The sequence below is a fragment of the Leptidea sinapis genome, chromosome 13 (genome assembly GCF_905404315.1).
Source record: "Leptidea sinapis chromosome 13, ilLepSina1.1, whole genome shotgun sequence".
Lineage (NCBI taxonomy): Eukaryota > Metazoa > Arthropoda > Insecta > Lepidoptera > Pieridae > Leptidea > Leptidea sinapis.
In genome coordinates this window covers 10,319,391-10,343,454 of record NC_066277.1, presented here as the reverse complement: position 1 = coordinate 10,343,454, position 24,064 = coordinate 10,319,391, and the positions used below count along the sequence as shown (strand labels likewise).

Here is a 24,064-nt window from a genome sequence, read left to right as displayed (position 1 = left end):
TAAAAATTAGTTATTTTTATTAATTAGCATGATTCAACATATTCCGTAAGGCACTATTGTAGTATGTACTAAGAAAGGCGGTAAAGCATTTTCCTCTGCAAGCGATGCTGCAACTCTCCCCGTCGTATCATGGTGTGAATCACTTTATGTATGGCGCGCTCCGGATATTTCTGCCTCAGAAAGTCCTGGATTATCGTCTGTTCTGACACCTGGGACCCCACTGCGAACCTGCGCTTTAACTGCTTCTCAACCCGGGACAGCATTTCTTGGTCTTCCTCGCTTGTGAATCCTTCTGCACCTGAAATAGAAATAATTCTTGATGTTAATTTATTATTGAAAAAATTCATAAAAAAATAGTATTACATTATTATCTACAGAACAATGTCTGATTCATTCTTACGTGTCCTGTACTCAGATCTAAGTCAATCTAAGAGAGAAATTCTACAAAGTTAAACAATTCATATGAAATGAAATACAAATTATTTCATAAGTTTTATGACATAAGTTTTACAATGATATTTAAAAGTATAGATAGGTTACCTAGACAACATTCGGTGTTTATACACTACATTACGATTACACGTCAAAGAACGATAGTAAATGAAATTATCGAAAGCGAAAAAGAGATAAATCTAATTTGCTAATTGCTACGTATTTGAATAGATAAATACAGAATCATCCATCAGATATGATTTTTTACCGTACACCGGGATTTATGCCTAAAATACGATTCATTCATGAGTTCATGTAGTAAAAGTTTAGTAGTAAAACTGCATTGAATATGAAAATGAACATGAAAAACATACAGACATAACAAAACAAAACAGAAATTTATTTACAGTAAGGGTCCCATTTTTACTAAAGACGGCTCCCAAAAAGTTTTAAGTTTACAATTATTATTTTTTGTATCTTATATTATTGATGAATGTCTTTTTGTTGAGGGTTTATTACAATAACATAATAGGAGAAGAATGAAATGATCCATTGATTCTTCTGCAGTTACCAGTTCGGATATACCGAAAGGGACAGTGTTACTGAAAAAAACTCCTACGTAAGCAAATATCACTCTGTCTACGTCCGTTACCTACCCTAAAACTTGTTTTTGTAGTTTGACAGTTATATACGCACTTGTTTATTATTACATTTCGTATTACATTCACTGGAACCACGCTTTTTTTTACATCATTTACATAGTACATATTACCTCGATCATCCCGAAACAGACAGCAGAAATATTTCGCCATTTCTGTAGGTTAATCTATGTCTCTAACTCGAGACTCGAGTCACGTTGCGGCATTCAGCGATGTAATGGCGTCATATTTATTTTCTTAGAGAATTAATGAAATCAAATAAAATGTTATAATTCATGATTTCTTAACTGTGGTATGTAAATCTATGATTTCTTTTTACTTTCGTAATTACTGCATCTTCCCATTACACAAGACGGCATTTTAATGTTGTACCTATATCAAATTGTAAGCAATTCAGTCAACAACAAACGCGTGCGGACCGTTTTCGTATCGAGAGAGCGACTACGACCCCATGCGCCAATTGACTCAATTTAGGCGATTGATTTTCGGCACGCTAGTGACATATCTACCTATTTTAATACTATAATATCATTGAAGTTTTATACATAAACAAGATAAGAAAAATAAAAAGTAAAATTAGAAAACAAAATGAACGATGCGGAACTCGAACCTCGACCTCTCGCGTTTGAGCCAACCGTTCGAGTGACGTAAAGTTCATAAATCTTGATTTAATGTCTTTGTTCAACTCTCAGGTTGTGGCTTCATCTACAGGATCTACCTTACAATTGATAACCGGTCATCAGGACATCTGTCAATCTATCAATTACTGCACGTTTCATACAATCGTTTTTTCGATCGTTTTTTCGATATTCGCTAGGTATGTTACACATACCAGCCTATTGCTATGTGCAACAAGAATGTATATTTTACCAGATAAGGATCCCGTCATCGCGGCGTCCAGCGTGGACACCTGGAACAGACGCAGCGCTTCAGTGACGTGAGCCTCCGTCGCGAACGGCAGCAGCTGCATCTTGGCGAGAGACTCCGATATCCTCACGATGGCTTCTAGTTGTCTGTCGAGTTATATGAGCTACGTCAGTCAGAACTGTCTCACTGCCGTGTAGGTATTAAATCGTAAGTAGACGCGGCGGCCTCTACAGAGAGGCTATCCAGTAAGGACTCACGAGCGAGCAGTGACGCACGCACGTCAGTCACCTACTTCACAAATCCAATCGATGTTTTAAAAATGGAGAAACATTAACAAAGCGAAGCATAATAAAGGTCATTGCAAACCAAATTAATTTTTTTAAGCTTCCCAAAGACACTGAAACGATCTAATTTAAAGTGATTAATATAATAATGAAATTACCATTAATGATAGCTACGTATGTAGTACCTATATAGAAAATATACTAAGTAGGTTTGACTATGTCGTGGTATATATAATGTAGGTTTGACAAGGAAAAAAATATTGATTTAAAATTACGATTACATACTTATTTATATTATAGAAATTTATTATTATTTTTATAAGATGACCTTATAGGTAGGTACAGTTTTAGGTAAGTTAACCCTAATGCCGACAGAAGAGAGTCACGCGATAGAAAGAGAATCAACTTCTAGGTGAATAAAACTTTGGTTAATTTTGGTAGAGCACGGCAATACTTCAAGCCGGCCCACATTCTAGCACTCTACAAAGCGCAGGTCCGGCCACACATGGAGTGTTGCTGTCATCTCTGGTCTGGCGCACCCCGGTATCTGCTCGATCCATTTGACCGCGTGCAACGCAGAGCAGCTCGAATTGTCGGGGACCCAGTGCTCTGTGAACGGCTGGATCACTTGGCATTGCGTAGAGACGTCGCTTCATTGTGTGTCTTCTACCGCATTTATCAAGGGGAGTGTTCCGAAGAGCTGTTCAACCTGATTCCTGCCGCCGAATTCCACCTTCGCACGACACGCCACAAATTAGAATATCATCCCCACCATCTGATTGTGTGGCGGTCCTCCACAGTGCGGTTTTCAAGGAGCTTTCTTCCTCGTACTACAAAGCTGTGCAGTGGAATGAGCTTCCTTGTGCGGTGTTTCCGGGACGATACGACATGGGTACCTTCAAAAAGAGCGCGTACACCTTCCTTAAAGGCCGGCAACGCTCTTCTGTTGCAAGAGAATGTGGGCGGCGGTGATCACTTAACACCAGGTGACCCGTACGCTCGTTTGTTCTCCTATTCAATAAAAAATAAAAAAAATTGCGCTGTGCGATCTGAATTAAACCTTATTGTAAGACCTCAATTTAGATCAATTTTAAGATCAGGGGCGTCTCTGAGGGTTCCGCAGCAGCGAGTGGACAGCAACCCACCCAGACCAGCGGGCCTGTGCGACCGGGAACATCCGGGATCTCAAGGACCCCGCAACGGCCGGCTGCCCCCACAACTACGTTCCGGGGCAAAGGGCCGATGTCGAGGAACGTCTCAGGTCCCCTCAGGGGAGGGAAGGATCAGAGTCGGGCTAATTCTGGCCGCGGGCGGAAACACCCATACCAGAAGACAGACCGACCTAAGCCTTCCACCTCCGGTGGGATCCAATGACGCACCGCAGAAATAGGGCGAGGATACTCCAGGCAAACCTCCACCACGCCAAAACTGCTACTGCAGTAATGGAGAAATGCCTTGCGAGTAATGAAATCCTCTTTGCCCTACTACAAGAGCCGTGGGTTAACACCGGCAAAATACTGGGACTGAACACCGCTGGTAAGTTAATCTACAATACCAGCGGATCAAAACCCAGAGCTTGCATAGTCTTCAACAAGAACACTTATTTCTTACCTGTTACAGAGGTCTGCACCGACGACCTTGTTGTGGCGTATATCTGTTTCGAAGGTTGGGAAGGCACCAAGGTGATCGTTTGCTCGGCGTACCTTCCATATGAAGAAAGAGACCCGACAACAGAATTGGCGAGAGTGGTCGAGTATGCACGACGCAACAACGCCGAACTGATTGTCGGGGCCGACGTCAATGCGCACCACACAACTTGGGGAAGCAGCGACGTCAACCACAGAGGTGAGCAACTTCTTAATTTCTTAGACACTTACGGCCTACAGGTACTAAACAGAGGTAATAAGCCAACCTTCGTTACCTCAAACAGGCAGGAAGTTCTAGATATTACTTTCGCTACCGACAACATTGCCAGGCGAATATCAAACTGGCGAGTCAGTGATGAAATTTCGCTATCGGATCACCGACACATAGCATTTGACATCTTGGCTTGCCTCGAAAAACAAACATATACGTTTAGGGATCCAAAGAAAACAAACTGGACTGTCTATAAAGAGAAACTCAGGAGTAAATTGGAGAATATCCCTAAGCGCATCAGAGCCCTGGATGAGCTAGAGTTGGCAGTGAAAGTAACCACGGATGGCATCACTGACGCCTACGAGGCTAGCTGCCCTCTCTCCTTACAACACTCAAACAGGAAAGTGCTTTGGTGGAATTCAAACTTGAACAAACTAAGGAAGAAATCCAGAAGGCTGTTTAACAGGGCTAAAAAGACCCAAGAATGGGAACCCTACAAAGAAGCCCTAACAGATTACAACAGAGAAGTTAGGAAGGCCAAACGAGCATCTTGGAAGAGGTTCTGCGAGGATTTATCTAAAACTCCCCAAGGATCCCGAGTACACAAACTGCTCGCCAAGGACAAACCTAGCCAAATCGGCCTGCTTAAGAGACCAGATGGATCTTTTACAGCCGACGAGGTAGAAAACGTAAGAGTACTGATGGCCCACCACTTTCCGGGGGCTACCCATCAACCATCTGTAGCAACGCCTACACAACGGCCTCTTGACGAGGACTGGCGTAGAGCGGCAAAGATAATCAGACCCCGGGATATAAGGTGCGCCATCAAGACTCTGAAACCCTACAAGTCAAGCGGTCTAGACAAAATTTTTCCAGCGCTTCTTCAAAAAGGCTTGGATATCCTAGTACCGCTACTAGTCAAGATATACCGGGTAAGCTTTGCCTGGGGCTATCTTCCAGAACAATGGACTAGGGCTAAAGTACTATTTATACCTAAGGCAGGCAGCAAGGACTACTCCCTGCCAAGCTCCTTCAGACCCATAAGCCTTACCTCCTTTCTCCTGAAGGTTATTGAGAAAGTCTTGGACAGACACATAAGAGAGCATGCTCTAAGCCTAAAGCCCATTCATAGTTCTCAACACGCCTACTGTAGAGGCAGGTCTACAGAAACGGCCCTTCTACAACTTGTGGATAGAGTCGAGAAGGCGTTACAAGACAAACAGATTGCACTCTGTGCGTTTCTAGACATTGAGGGCGCCTTTGACAATACCCCGACAGACACGCTAGTGAAGGGACTAATTAACAAAAATGTAGACTCCACCACTGTCAAATGGGTAAGGTCAATGCTCTCAAATCGCAAAGCTCTAATCTCCCTCCATGGGACATCACTGGAGCTATACACTACGCGAGGTTGCCCACAAGGTGGCGTTCTTTCGCCACTTCTATGGACACTAGCAGTAGACGAACTACTTAGTAAGCTGGCAGAACTCAGAATTGATGCACTAGGGTACGCAGACGACCTAGTTATTATCGTCAGAGGTTTCTGCCAAAGCTTACTAAGCTCTATATTGCAAAAGGCGCTAAACACCATCTCACAGTGGTGTACAGCCAACAAACTGTCAGTCAACGCAGGAAAGACTGTTATTGTGCCATTCACGAGGAAACGGACACTTAACAAACTGAAGTCTCCCACCTTGAACGGCTCTACTTTGGAATTCTCAGCTGAGGTTAAGTATCTGGGAGTTACATTCGACCAGAAACTCACATGGAATTCTCACATCGACAAAGCCGTGAAAAAGGCTAAAACAACCTTGGGTGTATGTCGACGTCTGGTAGGGAGACATTGGGGAATGCGCCCCAAGATCCTCCTATGGCAATTCAAAGCAATTGTGAGACCAACAATCTATGTGATTCCATTGTGTGGTGGAACAAAGCCAACCAGAAAACAACTGCAGACAGACTAAATACCCTGCAGAGGCTTGCCTGTATGTTGGTAACCGGAGCCATGACGTCTACTCCTGGTGCGGCCATTGAAGCAATGCTAAACCTACCGCCTCTTCCACTGTTCATACAGCAAGAGGCGAAGGCAAGCATGCTGAGGGCAATCGCCCAGGGGGGTTCATGTAACTGGATGTCGCAAACGCTTAGGACCTTAGAGGACTCAGTTCTGCGAGACCACATATTAGGCATGTTACCTGATCAGATGATTCCACAATTAATCTCTGTTAAACACTATATCGTGGAACTACCTTCCAGGGACGACTGGATGAACAACAAAGTCACGTGGAAGGACGGGAGCCTCATGTGGTTCACCGATGGGTCCAAAATGGAAAATGAAGTCGGCTGTGGGGTCTATGGAGAACGCCCCAGGTTTAAATCCAGCACAAACCTGGGAAGCTTTACCTCCATATTTCAAGCAGAGGTGTACGCCATCCTGGAATGCGCGGAAACCAATATCCAAAAAGGCTACTTCAATCATAACATATACATTCACTCTGATAGTCAGGCAGCATTGTTGGCTTTAGACGCTGACTTGACGTCGTCTAAGTTAGTCAATAATTGCGTTGAATGCCTGAATTCATTAGGCATGAAAAACAGAGTGATTCTCAGATGGGTCCCAGGGCATGCCGGAATCATAGGCAATGAAATGGCCGATGAGCTCGCAAGAGCTGGGGCTAAAGCAGTCCGATATGGTCCGGAACCCATTTGTGGACTGCCCAAGAGCGCCATCCGACACACCCTGAGTAACCAATGTAAACAAGAAGCACTTAAACGCTGGAACAACTCTTCAGGTTTAAACCACTCTAAAGCACTGATAAGGGCATTCAACAGTAGCTATGCGAATGAAGCCCTATCATTGAACAGGAAAAATCTATGCATACTCACTAGGATGCTAACCGGGCACTGTCGCCTAAACAAGCACCTCAGTGTGGTCGGCATCAGAAGCGACAAAGCTTGCAGGTTCTGCCTTGAGGATGATGAAACACCTATTCATCTACTCTGCGACTGCGGCCCACTAATGCATAAGCGTAATACAATCTTTGGTAACTACTTCGTACCTCCAGATAGTGTTTGCAACACTCGCGTCAAGGAACTACTGCGGTTCGTAAAGGCGGCAGGGCTTGACGATGAGCTTTAGTATGAGTGGCGAACACAATAGTCAAATTCTGGACGCGGTGTTACTAGGAACCTTTTAGGACCAGGAAATAGCCACCCTCTTCAAATAATAATAATAATAAGACCTCAAGAGTCCCTATTTCTTTAATTGGTTTTAAGGAGTGAGACTTCCGTACTGGTACTATATATATATTCTTTGCTTCAGTATCGTTTGTTGGCTTACACTGTTTTGAATGTTTACGAAGACATCGATTACGTCTACGATATACGATAATTTATATACAGTTTATTCTTTATTACTTTTTTATGAAATATTTGATATTATTTAAAGACGATTCATATATTGGATGCAGCACCTTTCAAATAATTTGTTTTGTATATTACAGCCATTGTTAAATACTCTATTGCATGAAAAGAGTGGCCGTTGAGTTTCTTGTTTGTTCGTCGAGCTGTACTTTTTTAGAACATCTGGTAGATTCAGTAATTCAAAAGAAATATTTATAGTGACGATTCAAAAGCGCTTAGTTGAAGCCTCATTGAATAAAGTTTATTTGAACATTTAACTATCAACATATTATATACGAGCTTGTGCCCGCGCTCTACGTCTGCGATCATGAGTAAAAAAACAAATTTCATATTCATATTAATTAAAACTATTAGTATACATTTAAATATTTATATATTATCTTATATCATTAAACGAGCAAAATTAGTTCTCTGGACGCTCGCGAGTGGCGCTTCAAATAGGCACAAAAAATTGCTGTCAAACCTATGGAACAGCCTGTCCAGTGGTATTTATACTGGTCAGTGTTCCAAATACAGGTAATTTTTAAAGTAATTTTTTTCGACAGATGTCATAGTCTCTATAGACGTATTAATGATCTAAGCTATGGTCCCACTGGCCGTGTGTCCGCTCACCTCACAGTGATGGGTATAGAGAGTCGCTTGTCGGCCTGTCGCTCGTGCTGCGAGGCTCCGGACCTCATGAGCACGTATCTGGCTCCGAGTCTCTCCGCCGCAGCCTCAGACAGTCTTGGCCCGCACCTCAGCCGGCAGTACGCGGAGTACCGCCGCAGGACATTCAGAGGTAATTCACCCTCAACTGTCTCCCTCTCAGCGCTGTTGCCTCCCATGTGGACTGACATGATGTGCTTGGCTAGAGTCTACAAAAAAAAAAAAAACTAATTCTAGTCCCACTTTTGACGAACCTGTTGGTCAAGTGCTGTTTTTTTTATATGAAAAAGGGACGAGACGAGCGTGACCTGATGGAAATTGATACGCTCTGTCCATAACAATGTAGTGCCGCTCAGGATTCTTGAAAAACCCAAAAATTCTGAGCGGAACAACAATTGTGCTCGTCACCTTGAGACATAAGTTGTTAAATCTCTGTTGCCCAGTAATTTCACTAGCTACGGCGCCCTTCAGACTGAAAAACAGTAATATTTACACATTACTGCTACACGTCAGAAACAGGTGCCGTTGGGGAACCCATAACCTAGCCGGCATCCGGTGCAAAGGGGCCTCCCTCTGGTGTGTGAAGGAGCATCTATTTATATTATATTATTATATTTATATTTCCTTTGCTCTGCCTTGCTACATCTCCCCCAAACCAACTGGTCCCATGAAGCATAACATTTACTTTATATTACATTAATCAATTCCAAAGAATCAGCAGACCATTCTTTACAAATGTAAATGTGGACTGTATGTTTTGCTTTAGTTTGCGAGATCTTCGAGTACTCAGAGATACCATAAAAACTCAACAGACGGTGCATTATTAACAAACATCCGGACGACCGAGCCTTGCTCGGATTTTTGAGAATGTACAAAACTTGAACAAAAAAATCTAATAGGATTTGAACCGGGGTCTTCTGCTTTCCAGATCACCCAATGTCCCATCTGAGCTATTACAGTCTTGTATATAGTGGCGAAATTTACCTTTGTATTCTGATGATGTAGCTGCTTCTCATTAAAACACGAAAAAAAAAGTACATTTTTAAAATTGAAACCTAGCTAGATGAATTTCTCGCCCCCGAAACTACATGTATACTAAATTTCATTAAAATGTATGTTGGAACCGTTTGCGAGATTCAGATTATATATATACGTTTAATGGTATATGATATTTGGAGATACTAATCCGATGATAAGTAGTATTTAGTACAGGGAAGGTTTTGCTTAATTATATAATGTCGGTCTGTTTGTGTGGATCGAGCTCTCAATCCATTGCTCCAAAGGTTCCACCTTAAGTCCATACCATAAGAAATAATCATAACGTTAGCGACACTGAATTATGTCTTGATTTTTTTAATTATTTTCATGGACACTTTACTTCTCGTGGGAGGCAATCATAGTGAAATCATTATTGTAAAACTGGTAAGCTAATAGATGCTATTTTAATTTAATCTTTTTTTTAGCTTTAAGATTTATTTTGTTTGAATAAAATTGTTAAAGTGCCAGAAACAACACTTAACTTAAAAAAAAAACATACCGACGAATTTAGAACCTCCTCCTTTTTTGAAGTCGGTTAAAAATCTAACACTAAAATATATGGCACTATTTGACGCAGCCTTCCTGCTTATCCATCTGTTTCAAATGAATCAACTTCAGGCGCTATCCAATGCTTCATCATATCCACCTGGTCAAAGAGGATGTAAATACTACGTAATAAGAGGCGGCACTGCCTGAGTGCATGCAGGGATTTGATATAAGTTTGAAATACATTGCAGTAATTCCAGTACGGCGATTGGCGGCTGTAATCCGGCTAAGTTTTGCAGTGTATGAATGATGTGTACTTACAATATCTCTGTTCTGGTCATGTTCGTCCTTAACAATGAATATCATATCAAATCTGGACAGTATCGTGGGCATGAAGTCTATGTTGTCGTCTGCCTTGGTGTCGTCCCAGCGACCGAACACGGAGTTAGCAGCCGCGAGCACCGAGCACCGGGAGTTTAGTGTTGTTGTTATACCAGCCTGTAATCAAAAGTCGATTTATACAGGATTGTCAGATCGTTCTCTGTCTGGCTTCTACAAGTGGTGTCAGAGTGATCTACTGGCAAACAGAACGAGCGGTGGCATATCTACCATTCATCATAGGAGTAACATGTCATATATTAAAAATAAGTAATAATTAATATGCTATGTTTTTAAAGTGATAACCCTCACTTCTAGGATTAATACACAAATAAAATTTGAAAAACATAATTTTATGAACGATGCGAACGATTCGAACCCACGACCTCCGGTGTTCCGTGCCGGTGCTCTAACCTAAAACATAACATATTGTTTAGATTTACAAGAGCGACATCTCAAGTCAATTCCCTAATATGCAAATATTTGGGTTGAGCAGTTTATCAACTGTAAAGTAGATCCTGTAGATGAAGCCACAACCTGAGAGTTGAATAAAACAAACAGAATTTTATAACGAGGCGGTACTCGAACGGTTAGCTCAGTTGGTTAGAGCACCGGCACGGAACGCGGGAGGTCGTGGGTTCGTATCCCGCATCGTGCATAAAATTTTGTTTTTCAAATTTTATTTGTGTAAGTTATAATTTAAATAAAGACCGTTAATATTACATACCATTCAGATAAGCTCACATATACTTCCAGTGGTAGGCTAATTTGAACAGGAAGCCGGCTAGATTACGAGTACTACAACGGCGCCTATTTCTGCCGTGAAGCAGTAATGTGTTAACATGTTTCGGTCTGATGGTCGCCGTAGCTAGTGAAATTACTGGGCAAATGAGACTTAACATCTTATGCCTCAAGATGACGAGCGCAATTGAAGTGCCGCTCAGAATTTTTGGGATTTAAGAATCCTGAGCGGCACTGCATTGTACTGGGTAGCTGAACGTCTTGCTCGTCTCGTCCCCTTATCTTTATAAAAAAAAAACTGATGATAAAATTACACAAACACATCATAACCCCAAATTTTAAATTTATTTGGCTACACTCACTAGTATCTCTCGTCTGATTTTACTTTGTCAGTAAAAACCTATACAATAAGTCAATTATTTAAAACAATGCATTTATTAATTTGATAGAGAATAAATACGGTAGCTAGCTAATCAAGGAAATAATATAAAAAGTACTAAAATAAAAATCTTCAAAATGACTAAAATAAAAATTACATTATCACATTACGATGCGGCCATCTTGGATTTCGACTTTATTTCTCAAACAGTGAGTTCGTTAATAGCATCATATAAGTCCAACCTGATTTATTCAACAAAAGCGCTCACCATCAGGTGAGCGCTTTTGTTGATTATATCATTAGATGTATACTAACATATTATATAGGTGTATTAGCCGTTCCCGCCCGGTTGGCTGGGCGAATTTTAAAAGGAAATAAATTAAATTTTATTCAGCTTATTACAAATACAATAAAAAAAAGTAGCCATAATCCATTTAGGATAAATTTCGCATCGAACGGTGGTAGTTTCATGTCGATACGATCAGTGGATTAGGCGTGATTGAGCCTCAAACAAAGACCATTTTCACTATATTGTATATATATAAAGATAATAAATGAATAGCCAATCGCCACACGATACAATAAATACCTAAAACCTACATTACAATGCAGCTGTGCACGCAAGACCTATTTTTATAATTATACTGTTAACGAACTTGTTTTCGTATGTATTTGCATATAAATACCTTAGCAATAGAAATGGTCTGTTGCTCCATAGCCTCGTGTATGGCCACGCGGTCGTCCTCCCTCATCTTGTCGAACTCGTCGATACAAACCACGCCCCCGTCCGCGAGAACCATCGCTCCGCCTTCCATTACGAAATTACGCTGTAAATGTTAAGGCGGTCACTCACAATGCGTTTCTCAACGAACCAACCAAAGTGTGGAAGTCAGATCTGATTTTCAAATTTTATAGGCATAAATAATTATAATAAATTAAACTGGTGATGAAACCCAAAGGTATATAAGAAAGCATACTAGTCGTGTCCGGGCTCATCTGGTATCAAGTATTTTAATATGCAATAATTTATATGGCAATACAACATTTGCTGGGTCAGTTCGTAATATTATATAAATTATAAGTAAGTAATATATTTTATGAGTCACTTATTTTTTTTAATTCCATGAAAACTATGTACCTAACTTTTGCAGTTCTAAGGCTGGCAGTACATTTATAGCCTTTTATAGAACACATGATATGTCCATGAGCAAATAATATTTTTTTATTAACTATTGGCAAACTTACACTGCCAGGATCTCTAATGACTGAAGCAGTAAGACCAGCCGCACTGGATCCTTTCCCCGACGTGTAAACTCCAATGGGAGCTACCTTCTCCACAAATTTTAGGAGTTGAGACTTGGCAGTGCCAGGGTCTCCCAGCAATAGGATGTTGATATCACCACGACGTGTGAGACCGTCCGGCAGTCTTTTACGAGATCCTGTACACACAACACACTGTAAACAGATTTTACTTGACATTGTCAGAGTAAACGAGAAAACGAGTGAAAGAGCGACAAGCGAGCGTCAATTTCCTAATATACAATTATTGGGGTTGAGCAGGTTATCCACTGTTAAGTAAATCCTGTAGATGTCACTAGCTTTTTGGCTGATCGGAGCATCAAGGTTGTTATCAACGGTGCATGCTCCGACTTAAAACCCATAAACTCTGGTGTCCCGCAAGGCTGTGTGCTATCCCCTACGCTGTTTCTTCTGCATATCAATGATATGCTGCAAATCAGCAATATTCATTGCTATGCAGACGACAGCACGGGGTATGCTTCCTACACCGGCCGTGCTAACATGTCCCGGGATAGCGTCGACGAGAACCGGATCAAACTTGTGTCTGAAATCAAAGTCTCGGAATGGGGCCGACAAAATTTAGTCCAATTCAACCCCAAGAAGACACAAGTTTGTGCGTTCACCACTAAAAAGTCTCCCTTTGTCGTATCCCCTCGATTCGAGATCACTCCTCTAACTGCCACAGCCTGTATTGGCATACTTGGCGTCGATATATCGAGCGACGTTCAGTTCCATGGTCACTTGGAAGAGAAGGCCAAACTGGCCTCTAAAAAGCTTGGTGTACTCAGTAAGGCGAGACAGTACTTCACTAAAAGCCACCGCCTGCAACTTTATAAGGCGCAAATTCGGCCTCACATGGAGTACTGTTCTCACCTCTGGGCGGGTGCTCCCCAGTACCAGCTTCTTCCATTTGACCGCATACAACCAAGAGCGGCTCGAATCATCGACGATCAAGTCATCTTCGATCGGCTTGATTCTCTAGCATTGCATTGCGTAGAGATGTGGGTTCTCTCTGCATCTTCTACCGCATTTATCACGGGGAGTGCTCAGAGGAGCTGTTCGGGTTGATTCCAGCGGCCGAATTCCACCATCGGACATTACGTGCAAAGTACCATCGGCATCACGTAGACGTCTGGCATTCCACAACCGCGCGTTTTCTTCGAAATTTCTTGCCTCGCACAGCCACTTTGTGGAATCAACTACCGGCAGCGGTCTTCCCGAACAGATACGACTTAGGGACCTTCAAGAAAAAAGCATATTCCCACCTTAACGGCCGGCAACGCATTTCTTGACACACCTGTTGTTGCGGATGTCCATGGGCGGTTGCCTCACCTCTCCCCATCCCGTGAGCCTCTTGCCCGGTTGCCCCCTCTCATATAAAAAAAAAAAGATGAAGCCACAAACAGAGAGTTGAACAAGACATAGCAAGATTTATGAACAATTCGTCCCTCGAACGGTTGGCTCATTGGAAGAGCGCTCGAACAAATCCCGCATCCTTCATAAATTTTGGTTACAAATTTTATTTTATTGTCAGAGTAGCTTTTGATAAGAAGTGACGCTGAGACCAACAAGACGTTCACCTGGTGCTACATCCTGTCTATTACAATGCAGTGCAACCTTCACCTAGCTGGATGAAATATATTTTTTATGAAATTTAATATGTCAATAAATATATTGCATATGGGTTGCCTAGCAAATTATAGTCCAGGATGCGATTCATTATTATTATTTTTTTTAATTTTTCACCGGTTTGCCTAATGGATTAATTCTATACCAATCGAAAGTATGGAGTCCATAGTATATGCAAAAGTTATTAGGTTGCCCATTTTTTTCCTGTCACAAGTCATGGGTTGCCAGGTATGGACAGGTTAATAGGTACCAGTAACTTGCACCGGTCTGGTTATTGAATTAATTACAAACAGGGTGATAATAGGGTTGCCTGTGAAAAATCAGTCCTGAATACCGGTTGCCGAATTTTAAAAGATTAAATACTGCTCCGAGTGAATATATGCGACTGAGAGGTCCCAACCAACCATCCCATGCGTTAGAAGAGGATACAACATAGCAGCTGTTCGTAGTCCGGCCATTTAAAGAAAGAGAATGCGCATGCTATCTGCTCTTGAAAACAAAAAGGATTGGGATAGACTCGTACATGCTGCGCATAATTTTGGAGTACTTAGATGCTGTAGTTACAATTTGAAAAAACGTACTGCTGTTTAAGGGAAAGTGTTTTCTGTGTGATTCGGATGATGGTGTGATAGATTTTAGTTTTCAAAAACCGTTAATTTAAGAGCGGTATCGCACTCGTCACTTAGAGACATAAGACGTTAAGTCATGAGCGCAGTATATTTCTTAGGTACTGCCCCTTTCAAACCGAAACAAATAATTCTTGCATATTACTGTGTCAAGACATAAAAAAATAATTAATGTAGAATTAAGCTGAACTTTACAAATAATTGGGTGTTAACTATAATTCATTTCATTTATTTATAAAAAATATGTACTGGCTTTAATTCAAGATACAAAGCAAACCCTAACATCGTTCTCTAGCAATTGCAAGTTAAATAAGCACCGAGAGAAAATTTGCCTTAGTGAATCCAGACATGTTATTTCTACCACGAGACCATGCTCCTGTACTGTAAAGAAGCCTTAAAGCCCTTACAGTTGAGCAAGGGTAGCATAGTCCCTGTGTTAGCCTCAACTGTACAGGTTAAGCCCTAATGAGTGTGGGAATTGTTAGTACTTGTATATAGTAATAGATTAAAACAGACAACTCACCTCCAAATAAAAGACATGCAATTGCCTTCTTCATATCTGCAACACCAAATACACTGGGTGCTATAGATTTTGCAATTCTGTCATATATATCAGGGGAGGCCGCTAGCCTTCTGAACTGTTCCTCTTCGTCAGCAGTGAACGGCTTGAGTCCACCAGTAACACCTTCCTCAGCTGTGAGTCCAACTGCCCGTAGATATGAAGAGCGGACACCCACTGAGCCTCTCTCACGACTTTCTTTCTGCAAATAATATTATTTTCGTCTGACTGTGATCAAAATCTTTATGATTTATTTATATATAATTCTGATGTACATGTGTTTGATATTGAACTCGACAAACTTAATGACTAAGCCGATTAAAATCAAATTTTGTATGGTGTTCAGTCAGTTCCTGGCACCAGTGAGAGGCTCCTTTGCACAGGATGCCGGCTAGATTATGGGTACCACAACGGCGCCTATTTCTGCCGTGAAACAGTAATGTAAGCATTATAGTGTTTCGGTCTGAAGGGCGCAAAGTGGATCGGGATTAAATTCTAAATCTATTAATTTTCTTCTATCTATAATTATCTTTAAGTTTTATTATACTTATTTGGTGATTGTATTCGAGTATTGCATTTATAAAAATATAATAGTCGGTGATTTTCTAAAAATAAACTTACACCAATCCTGGCAATCTTTTTTATAGAGTAAATACCAAGCACAGTGACTCTAGCACCTGGAGCAACTCTCTCACAGAGCATTCTTTCACAATACACTGTCAAATGACGTGGCATTTCTCCTTGAGGGATATTTTCGGGAGCCTCTTGAAGTTTTAAGACCTAAAAAATTTAATGCAATAGTAGATTTTTTTTAAATTGACACTTTTCACACAAATCTATTATTTAATAGAACCTGTACTACTAGACAATGATATTATATTATTATAATACTTTGTATTTTTTTAAAGTTATAACTCTCACTTCTAATCACACAAATTACATTTGAAAACAAATTTATGAACAATGTGGGACTCGAACCCGCGCCCTCTGCGTGCGGGCTCTTTCCACTGAGCCAACCGTTCGAGTCACGTATCGTTGATAAATCTTCTGTCTTGTTCAACCCTCAAGTTGTGGCTTCATCTACAGGATGTACTTTACATCAACCCCAATAATTGCATATTAGATATTTGAGTTGAGACATTGCTCTTTGTTATTTTATTAAAGTGATTACTCTCATTTCTGGGATTAATTACTTTAATTAACTAATAAAAAATAAAAATATTAATATTTAAATCGATGTAGAAAACTACAAATTGAAATAGATTCTGAGACCATATCTCAGTGTCAGGGTTACCAATGGGCTTTATGTCATCACGTTGATTTTTAAGTTTTTTTGGGTGCACTCAAGACTCACACACAACCTGAGAGTTGAACAAGTCGTTCCAAGATTTACGAACCATAAGTCACTTGAACGGTTGGCTCAGTTGGAAGAGCGCTCTGAAGGAACAAGAGAGGTAGCTGGTTCGAGTCCCGAATCATCCATAAATTTCGGTTACTAATTTAATCTCTAATTATTAACAAAGACTACAAGTCTATATATGAAAGGTAATGTAACCAACTTCACTAAAGTCAAAATCATCTATGGGCCTTGATCATATAATATTTGAACTTAAGAAGACATAAAAATATAAAAGTTTATAAATCATACCTGATAGTCAATACACTTGCACTTATCTGGAATAATGAAGTACGGATCTAGTGGGCATTTAGGACGGCCAGCCTGCTCTCTGGAAGAAATAATTATATCAACTATTTAATACGCGCTATTTATAACCTAGGTCATCAAAGAATCATTAAGAGAAAAATTAAAAGAAATAAACATTTTGACTGTTACATCTCATTATGTTCTTGATAAAGTTCTTTATGTTCAAATTATGAATGTTTATTGTATTATTATATTTTAACCCATATTTTTATAAAAAAAAGTCCGCTGAGTTTCTTGCGACCATTCTTCTCAGATCTATGGCAGTCTATTTTGAATGGGTGGTAGTTTTTGAGGTTCCATATGTGATTTTGAATAATAGTATTTGAATTTTGAAAATAATTATGTACCTAGATATAATATATACATATTGCTATTTTAAATGGACTTTGTCTCTTTCCATTTTCAAAATGTTTGTCTAATTCAATTTTAATATTTACAGTAGATACTTTCGAAATATTTTCTCACATGTTTCTTTTAAATAATACAACTTTATCCATTAAAGTTGTTGTTGTAACGTTTTCTAATTTTTCCCATCAGCTGGTGTATTGAACTGACTTCACTTCACTCATAATATTATCTAAAACTGCCCTCTCTCCATAGTTAAAAGAAACTAATCTTTTAACTATGGAGAGAGGGCAAAATGTGTGTTTGAAGTAAATCAATCGAATAGCATTATATTATAAATATTGCTTAGTAGGTAAAATTAATTACTTATAACTGTTGTTATAACTTGTAATATGTTGTTTCTTTCGGTAAGGCAGTACGCGTTTAACCATTGATCAGGCCGGTCCCAGATACCATTAACCACTCGTCTATAACCATTACAGAGCCTGTCCGAGTAAACATTATAACCAATAAATGGTAGAGATCCGCGTATTCACCGTTTAAACCATTAAGATGTTGATTTAAACCATTGATAAGTGTAGTTTAGTTTAACACCCCCTTTTTAAGTGCACCCCTTTTCATGGTCCTTCGAGCCGCATCATAATTTCAAAGTGGCGCTTGTGGATAGTTGCACCAAAAGAATTTTAACCATCCCATAAAGACACATAATATTACAAAAGCAAAGGTGCGAAAAAGATTTTTAAATTTCTATCTAGCCAGAAATTTGGAAAATGTGATTTAAGTGTCAGGCCCTTAATTCTACTTAATCAACACTTTAACCTTCACCTTTTATAAATTCATTAAACTTACGTGTTACATTTGCGAGGCATAACATATCCTTCAAGTCCTGGTTTCACCGGAAGATTTGGTATTATGTTTCGACATGATCTGCATTGTATTGATATTTTTGTAGCTTTTGCTTTTATTCCGGATGCTGATATAATTATTCCTGGTATTTTAACTAATCTTGAAACAGTTTCAGACTGAAATATAGAAATTATTTTACTCAGTATGTACCATTTAAATTATGAACAGTTGGACCCAGTCATGATGAAAAAATACAATACATTAATAACTTAACATATTAATGATTGTGTCAAATACATAAATATTTGACTATGAATATTATAAATAGGTAATTGGACGATCAGAAATTAGTCGACAAAATGAAGACTTATAATATATATTATAGAATTATAATATGTTCCTATTACAACTAATTTCTAATTTTCTGATTTTTCCAAAATGTTGGAATTTATTTCTTATGATAAAATATAGTGGCGCAGCAATACAGGTTGTTTTAGACAACCAACCATAAAACAGTACAAAATACAACTCAAAATATTTGATTCATATTTTGAGTTTGAGTGTAAGTTATGCTTTCACACCATGTGTAGTAAAACACAGCGATAGACAGAAGTAGGACTTACAGCACATTTTATTTAGATATTTTTATGACGATACTCGACTGTTGTAACATATTTAGTAGACCAAGTCGCGAGCAGAATATAGTCATCATATATAGCCTATCCATTAGCTAATCACGTGATCAACTTCACATCACTTTTCATCAAGATTTTGCAAGCTGTTCTCGAGCTATAGCATCACAGACAGGCAATAATTTTAAAATTTTAGTAAAAGCTTAGTTAAACCCTTATTATTATAGATTACAGAAAGTTTTGATGAAAAAAAAAATCACCACATATGAATAAAATAATTTTATTTTATCTTTTCAAACTACTCTTTAGGCTACTTTACCAGTTGGAAGCTCCTTTGCACAGGATACCGGCTAGATTATCAGTACCACAACGGCACCTATTTCTGCCGTGAAGCAGTAATGTGCAAACATTTTTTTGTTTTGGTCTGAAGGGCGCCTTAGCTAGTGAAATTACTGGCAAATGAGACTTAACATCTTAATAATATGTCTCAAGATGATGAGTGTAATTGTAGTGCCACTCAGAAGTTTTGGGTTTTTCGAGAATCCTGAGTATTCTGTATTGTAATGGGCAAGATGGATATTTTACCCAAAAAATAAACTTAAATATGTTATTTGGGGTGTTAGAAAAATGTATCTACTAAATTCCAACGCAAAGGCGAAGATCCACCATTCACAAAGGATATAATATCTCCAATTTTGATGGGACAACAAAATAAAATTATAAAAATTAATTAGTTACACTGCTACGTGAAGAATAAGAATAAAAATAAATAGTTTTTGAAACCGTCATTCCATAGTGAATACTGTCACCTTGTATACTTACTATATATATCGTGTAACCGACCTAAATCTGACACTCATGTGTAAAATCTGGTGCTAAGGTTAAAGTTCACACATCCAATCTACCTAAATGTCCATATAAAAGCTTTGATTTTTGCACATATTGTTGTGCAAATATTTTGCACAACCATGAGATATATATAATTGTGAATAATTATGTGCATGATGTGTTCACCCTAAGAATAATAACGCTTAGAACATGAGTAGGCCCAAGCGAAATGAAGCAGTTTCAATGTGGTCATTTATGACCACATACGTTTCCCGCCGCATCAGTGTCACTCTGTCAACTTCAGGACAATCAGTGCGAGAAATTTAATTGACAAATGACTTACTGTGCAGTGAAAGGGTGTCACAAAGCGTCTTATAATAAAAATTATGATAAGAAAATCACATTTTACACATAAATACTATTCCACAACTTTTAGTTTAAGCTAATACGTTCGTCAAAACAGCAAAATATTTTGTAAACAAAACAGACGCCATTAAAAAAATATGTTGCCAGCTATGTAAGTACTATATACCCCGAGTTCCTCCTCTGGGATTTTTTTTTGTGTTTATTGGTAGATACTGAAAGGAGGCTCTAATGTACGACGCCACATGATGTTATTATTCAAAGTCAAATAATCTTAATTCAATTAGGCTTAAACTAAGCGTTTTGAATAGTCACTATAAATATTTCTTTTAAATTACTGAATTTACCATATGTTTGGAAAAAGTCGAGCTTATGAGAACATTAACGGCCACTCTTTTAACCGACTTCAAAAAACGAGGAGGTTCTCAATAGGTCGGTATGTTTTTGAAGTAAAGCTTCTCTATCGACGTTTGAGAGAAATTTTATAGCTAATCGTCACGATTTTCGGTTCCGCGCCATTTTGTTTTTTTAAATCCAAGTTGGCCGCCATGCAATATTATGATTTCAACAATATGGATATCGTATCCGAGGTTCTCGAGGGTGCAGAGAACGAATTTGGGATCATTTTTTAAATCCAAGATGGCAGCCGCGCAATTTTATGATAACAAAAATATGGATATAGTATCCGAGGTTCTCGAGGGTGCAGAGAACGAATTTAAGATAATTTTTAAAATCCAAGATGGCCGCCGTGCAAAATTATGATTTCAACAATATGGATATCGTATCCGAGGTTCTCGAGGGTGCAGAGAACGAATTTGGGATTATTTTTTAAATCCAAGATGGCTGTCATGAAAAATTATTTTGGGACTATACGTATGCGTGGTGGTTATAATGATAACCATAATGCCAAACAACGTATAGGCATCTTTCGGAAATTGTTTCGCCACATGTAACTAAAATCGTTGAAATCGTAAAATTGCGCGGCGGCCATCTTGGATTTCAAAAATGATCCCAAATTCGTTCCCTACACCCTCGAGAAACTCGGATACGATATCCATATTGTTGAAATCATAATTTTGCACGGCGGCCATCTTGGATTTTAAAAATTATCCCAAATTCGTTCTCTGCACTCTAGAAACCCTCATATATAGCTGGGAACGGCGCCTCTATCGTCTCGCTTTTTCGTTTCATCAAGTTTAAAAACTCATCCGATTCTAAAGAACTTCTTTACTTTACACATCAAAAATTGTTGCAACAATAATTAAATATGTGCTGTTTTTATTAAATTCTTAATTTATATTTTATTTCTCCTTTCTATATACTTACTACATATAACCTAATATTTCTTACAATTTACTGATTCAGGGAAATGTCTATTCAGTTGCAGCATTATGTGGCTGTCTGTCTGTGTGTTGGCGAATGTAAGTAAGTGATGCTCAAACACACATTAAATATATATATAATAATGTTACCTCTATATTGACAGGAACTATGAATGAAACTATCGTTCTGAACGTTATTATTCTATGTGTTCACCTATAATTGCAGGAACAAAATTTTTGGACTTTATGTTACAATTTAATGAATTGACATGTGTATTCTGTGTTGGTGGAACTTGAATAAATAAATAAATAATCTATTTGTGTATCCTTATAAATAATTGTGTACCTTTAACTCCCTCAAATTAGCTGCATGGGCATCTGATATTAGTAGAACTTGAATATCTTCAACCTTTTCTTCCCCTTCAGGTCTTGGCGCTGTTAATTCATCTGCCAACTAAAAATATTTTTTTTTTTATCATCTCATGTTTCAAATAATTATTAATTATAAATAATTTTTTTTTAAATAGTAAAGCAAGCATGTCCGTACTTCTTTTGCGGCTTCTTCCAAAATAGGTAAATGTTCAGTAGGTTTCTTGTACAGCTTTTCAGCTAAAACTTCATCAAAACTAGATAAGTCTTCAATATTTATTTCCACCCAATATTGGTGGAGATTATAATTACGTTTTAAGGCATCTCTGGAACAATATAAAATTAACAATGTAATGGATTCTTATTTATTTTTTATTTTATTTATTTATTTATTATTTATATATATTATAATTAAATAAATTGTTCTACATGCCTAATATAAATTACAGTCTCAATCTCAAAAACAGAAACAAAGAGGCACCTTTAAATTAAATTCCTCTGGATGGCTCACTAGGAAACCCTGTGCAGAGCCAACCAGTGATTACCGTCTGCTATGTAATTTTATATAATGTTAATAATTAATGAAATAGAACTAAGACTGACACTTAAACAATATTTATCTAACTTTAAAGCATACCTATCTTATAATAAGAACTGTATAAAATTAATAATAAATAAAGTTAATAATAATAGATAAAGCAAAGTTATAAACAAATATTCATAATTAAATACATAAAGTTATATTAATTTTGAGTTAATAATTTTCTCGGTTTCATCATAGCTTAATTGTAAAAGCCACTCTCGTACTGTAGATCTTACTTTGTAAGAAGAGAGGTCCGCAATTTTTATTTTATTATTTACTTGGTTTTATATATTGAAGGTCCTAGATAATTGTTAATTTAAGAGTTCTATTTAGTAATTAACAGCTTTTTCTAAAAGATTTTTTATTGCCAACGATCAAATGTGTATTTTCCATAACTTACCCAGTTCCCAAATTAGTTTAATAGAAATGTCTAGATAGACTATGAGTGCTGTGAAAAAATTTAATTTAGAATGAACCTTCTATTTTAAGCAATTCATGCACACTATCATAAAGTGTTATACAAATCACCAGTGTAAGACATGTCACACACACTATATGATTATTCCTGGCCTGTTTTAATTGGTTATCTAACAACAAAGACTCTATCTAGATATATATATCTAAGGGTGCCAATAAATTGATGACAGATCAACTGTACCAACACATGGGGAGATCCCTATGTTTGTTTTGTTATTTTGCATAGCTGATTTCTATCATTGTCTAAGGGGTTACCAAATATTACTTACAAACGTATATGATCCAATCATCCACAGTGATAATTTTTATCTGCTATTTTTAACTAGATAAAAATAGAATATGAGACTTGACAATAGGCTAATCTGAATTCATCAGCTAGCAATTTCAAGCTTGATATATGATTGAGTACTTGTGTTATCCTTTACACAATACTACACATTTCTTGGGATAAAATAATCTATTGAATTAAGTATTAAAAAATACCTGTATTTAAAATTAAAGTTTCCAGTATGAAATTGTCGAATAAATTCTTTGAACTTTTTCTTTACAGCTTGTAGGTTAATCTGATCCTGAGATTCGTTTTCTTCCACACCAAAATTGTCAGAAAAGAATACACCGGGGTCATCAAAGCCTTCCATTTTTAAGGATTAAAGTTTTTAAAATTTCACAGCGACCTTTGATACACTATGAATTTATTATATTATTAAATAAGTTTAAAATTATAAATAAACCGGCGTGTACTGTGTTGTTTTACAAACAATGTTTTCGCGCTCAAAATTGTCAGATGTCAGTTGTCAAATATAACGTCAAACTGATAAAAATATACTTATGATATTTATTTACAGCCTCGGATACAACTCTTTTAAACTTTCAATAATTATTATTCTTCGTTATCTATTTTCTCCACACATAGTATATAGGCGTCTCGGCGATAATGAGTGACCATTGAACCCTGCACACAAAATAGGGTCTATTTACTCAAGAATTGCAGAAACAGAAGTCCATATACCATACAACGTATATTGTGCGCGGTCGTTTATGCACTCGGCTGCCTTCATTCTTTAACGTTCTTGCTTCCCTCTGCCGTAATTATTAGGGGTATCATTAAATTGCTTTTATGATCCTATTTTCATCTGCTATATGATATCTACATTTTGCGCTACTTATTTGATATATTGTTGACAAGTAATTATTAATAATACAATAGTTTACGTCAACACTTATATGTAGTTTTACATGCTATTAATATGTAGTGGCATGTGGTAATAATGCCTTTCAAGAACATCACG

General features: G+C 38.0%; 1 protein-coding gene across 1 annotated transcript; it reads right to left on the bottom strand.

The window, feature by feature from the left end:
• Positions 1–23,534, bottom strand: LOC126967446 (DNA replication licensing factor Mcm5). Its single transcript, XM_050811912.1, has 13 exons — positions 23,259–23,534; positions 21,894–22,041; positions 21,693–21,800; positions 18,205–18,377; positions 16,954–17,032; positions 15,927–16,085; positions 15,270–15,507; positions 12,438–12,631; positions 11,879–12,019; positions 10,016–10,192; positions 8,135–8,379; positions 1,962–2,104; positions 1–298 (listed from the first exon to the last, which is right to left on the bottom strand). Exons 1-13 carry the CDS (start codon positions 23,411–23,413, stop codon positions 69–71), a joined length of 2,190 nt encoding a protein of 729 aa, XP_050667869.1. The 5' UTR covers positions 23,414–23,534; the 3' UTR covers positions 1–68.
• Positions 23,535–24,064: the final 530 nt, after the last annotated feature.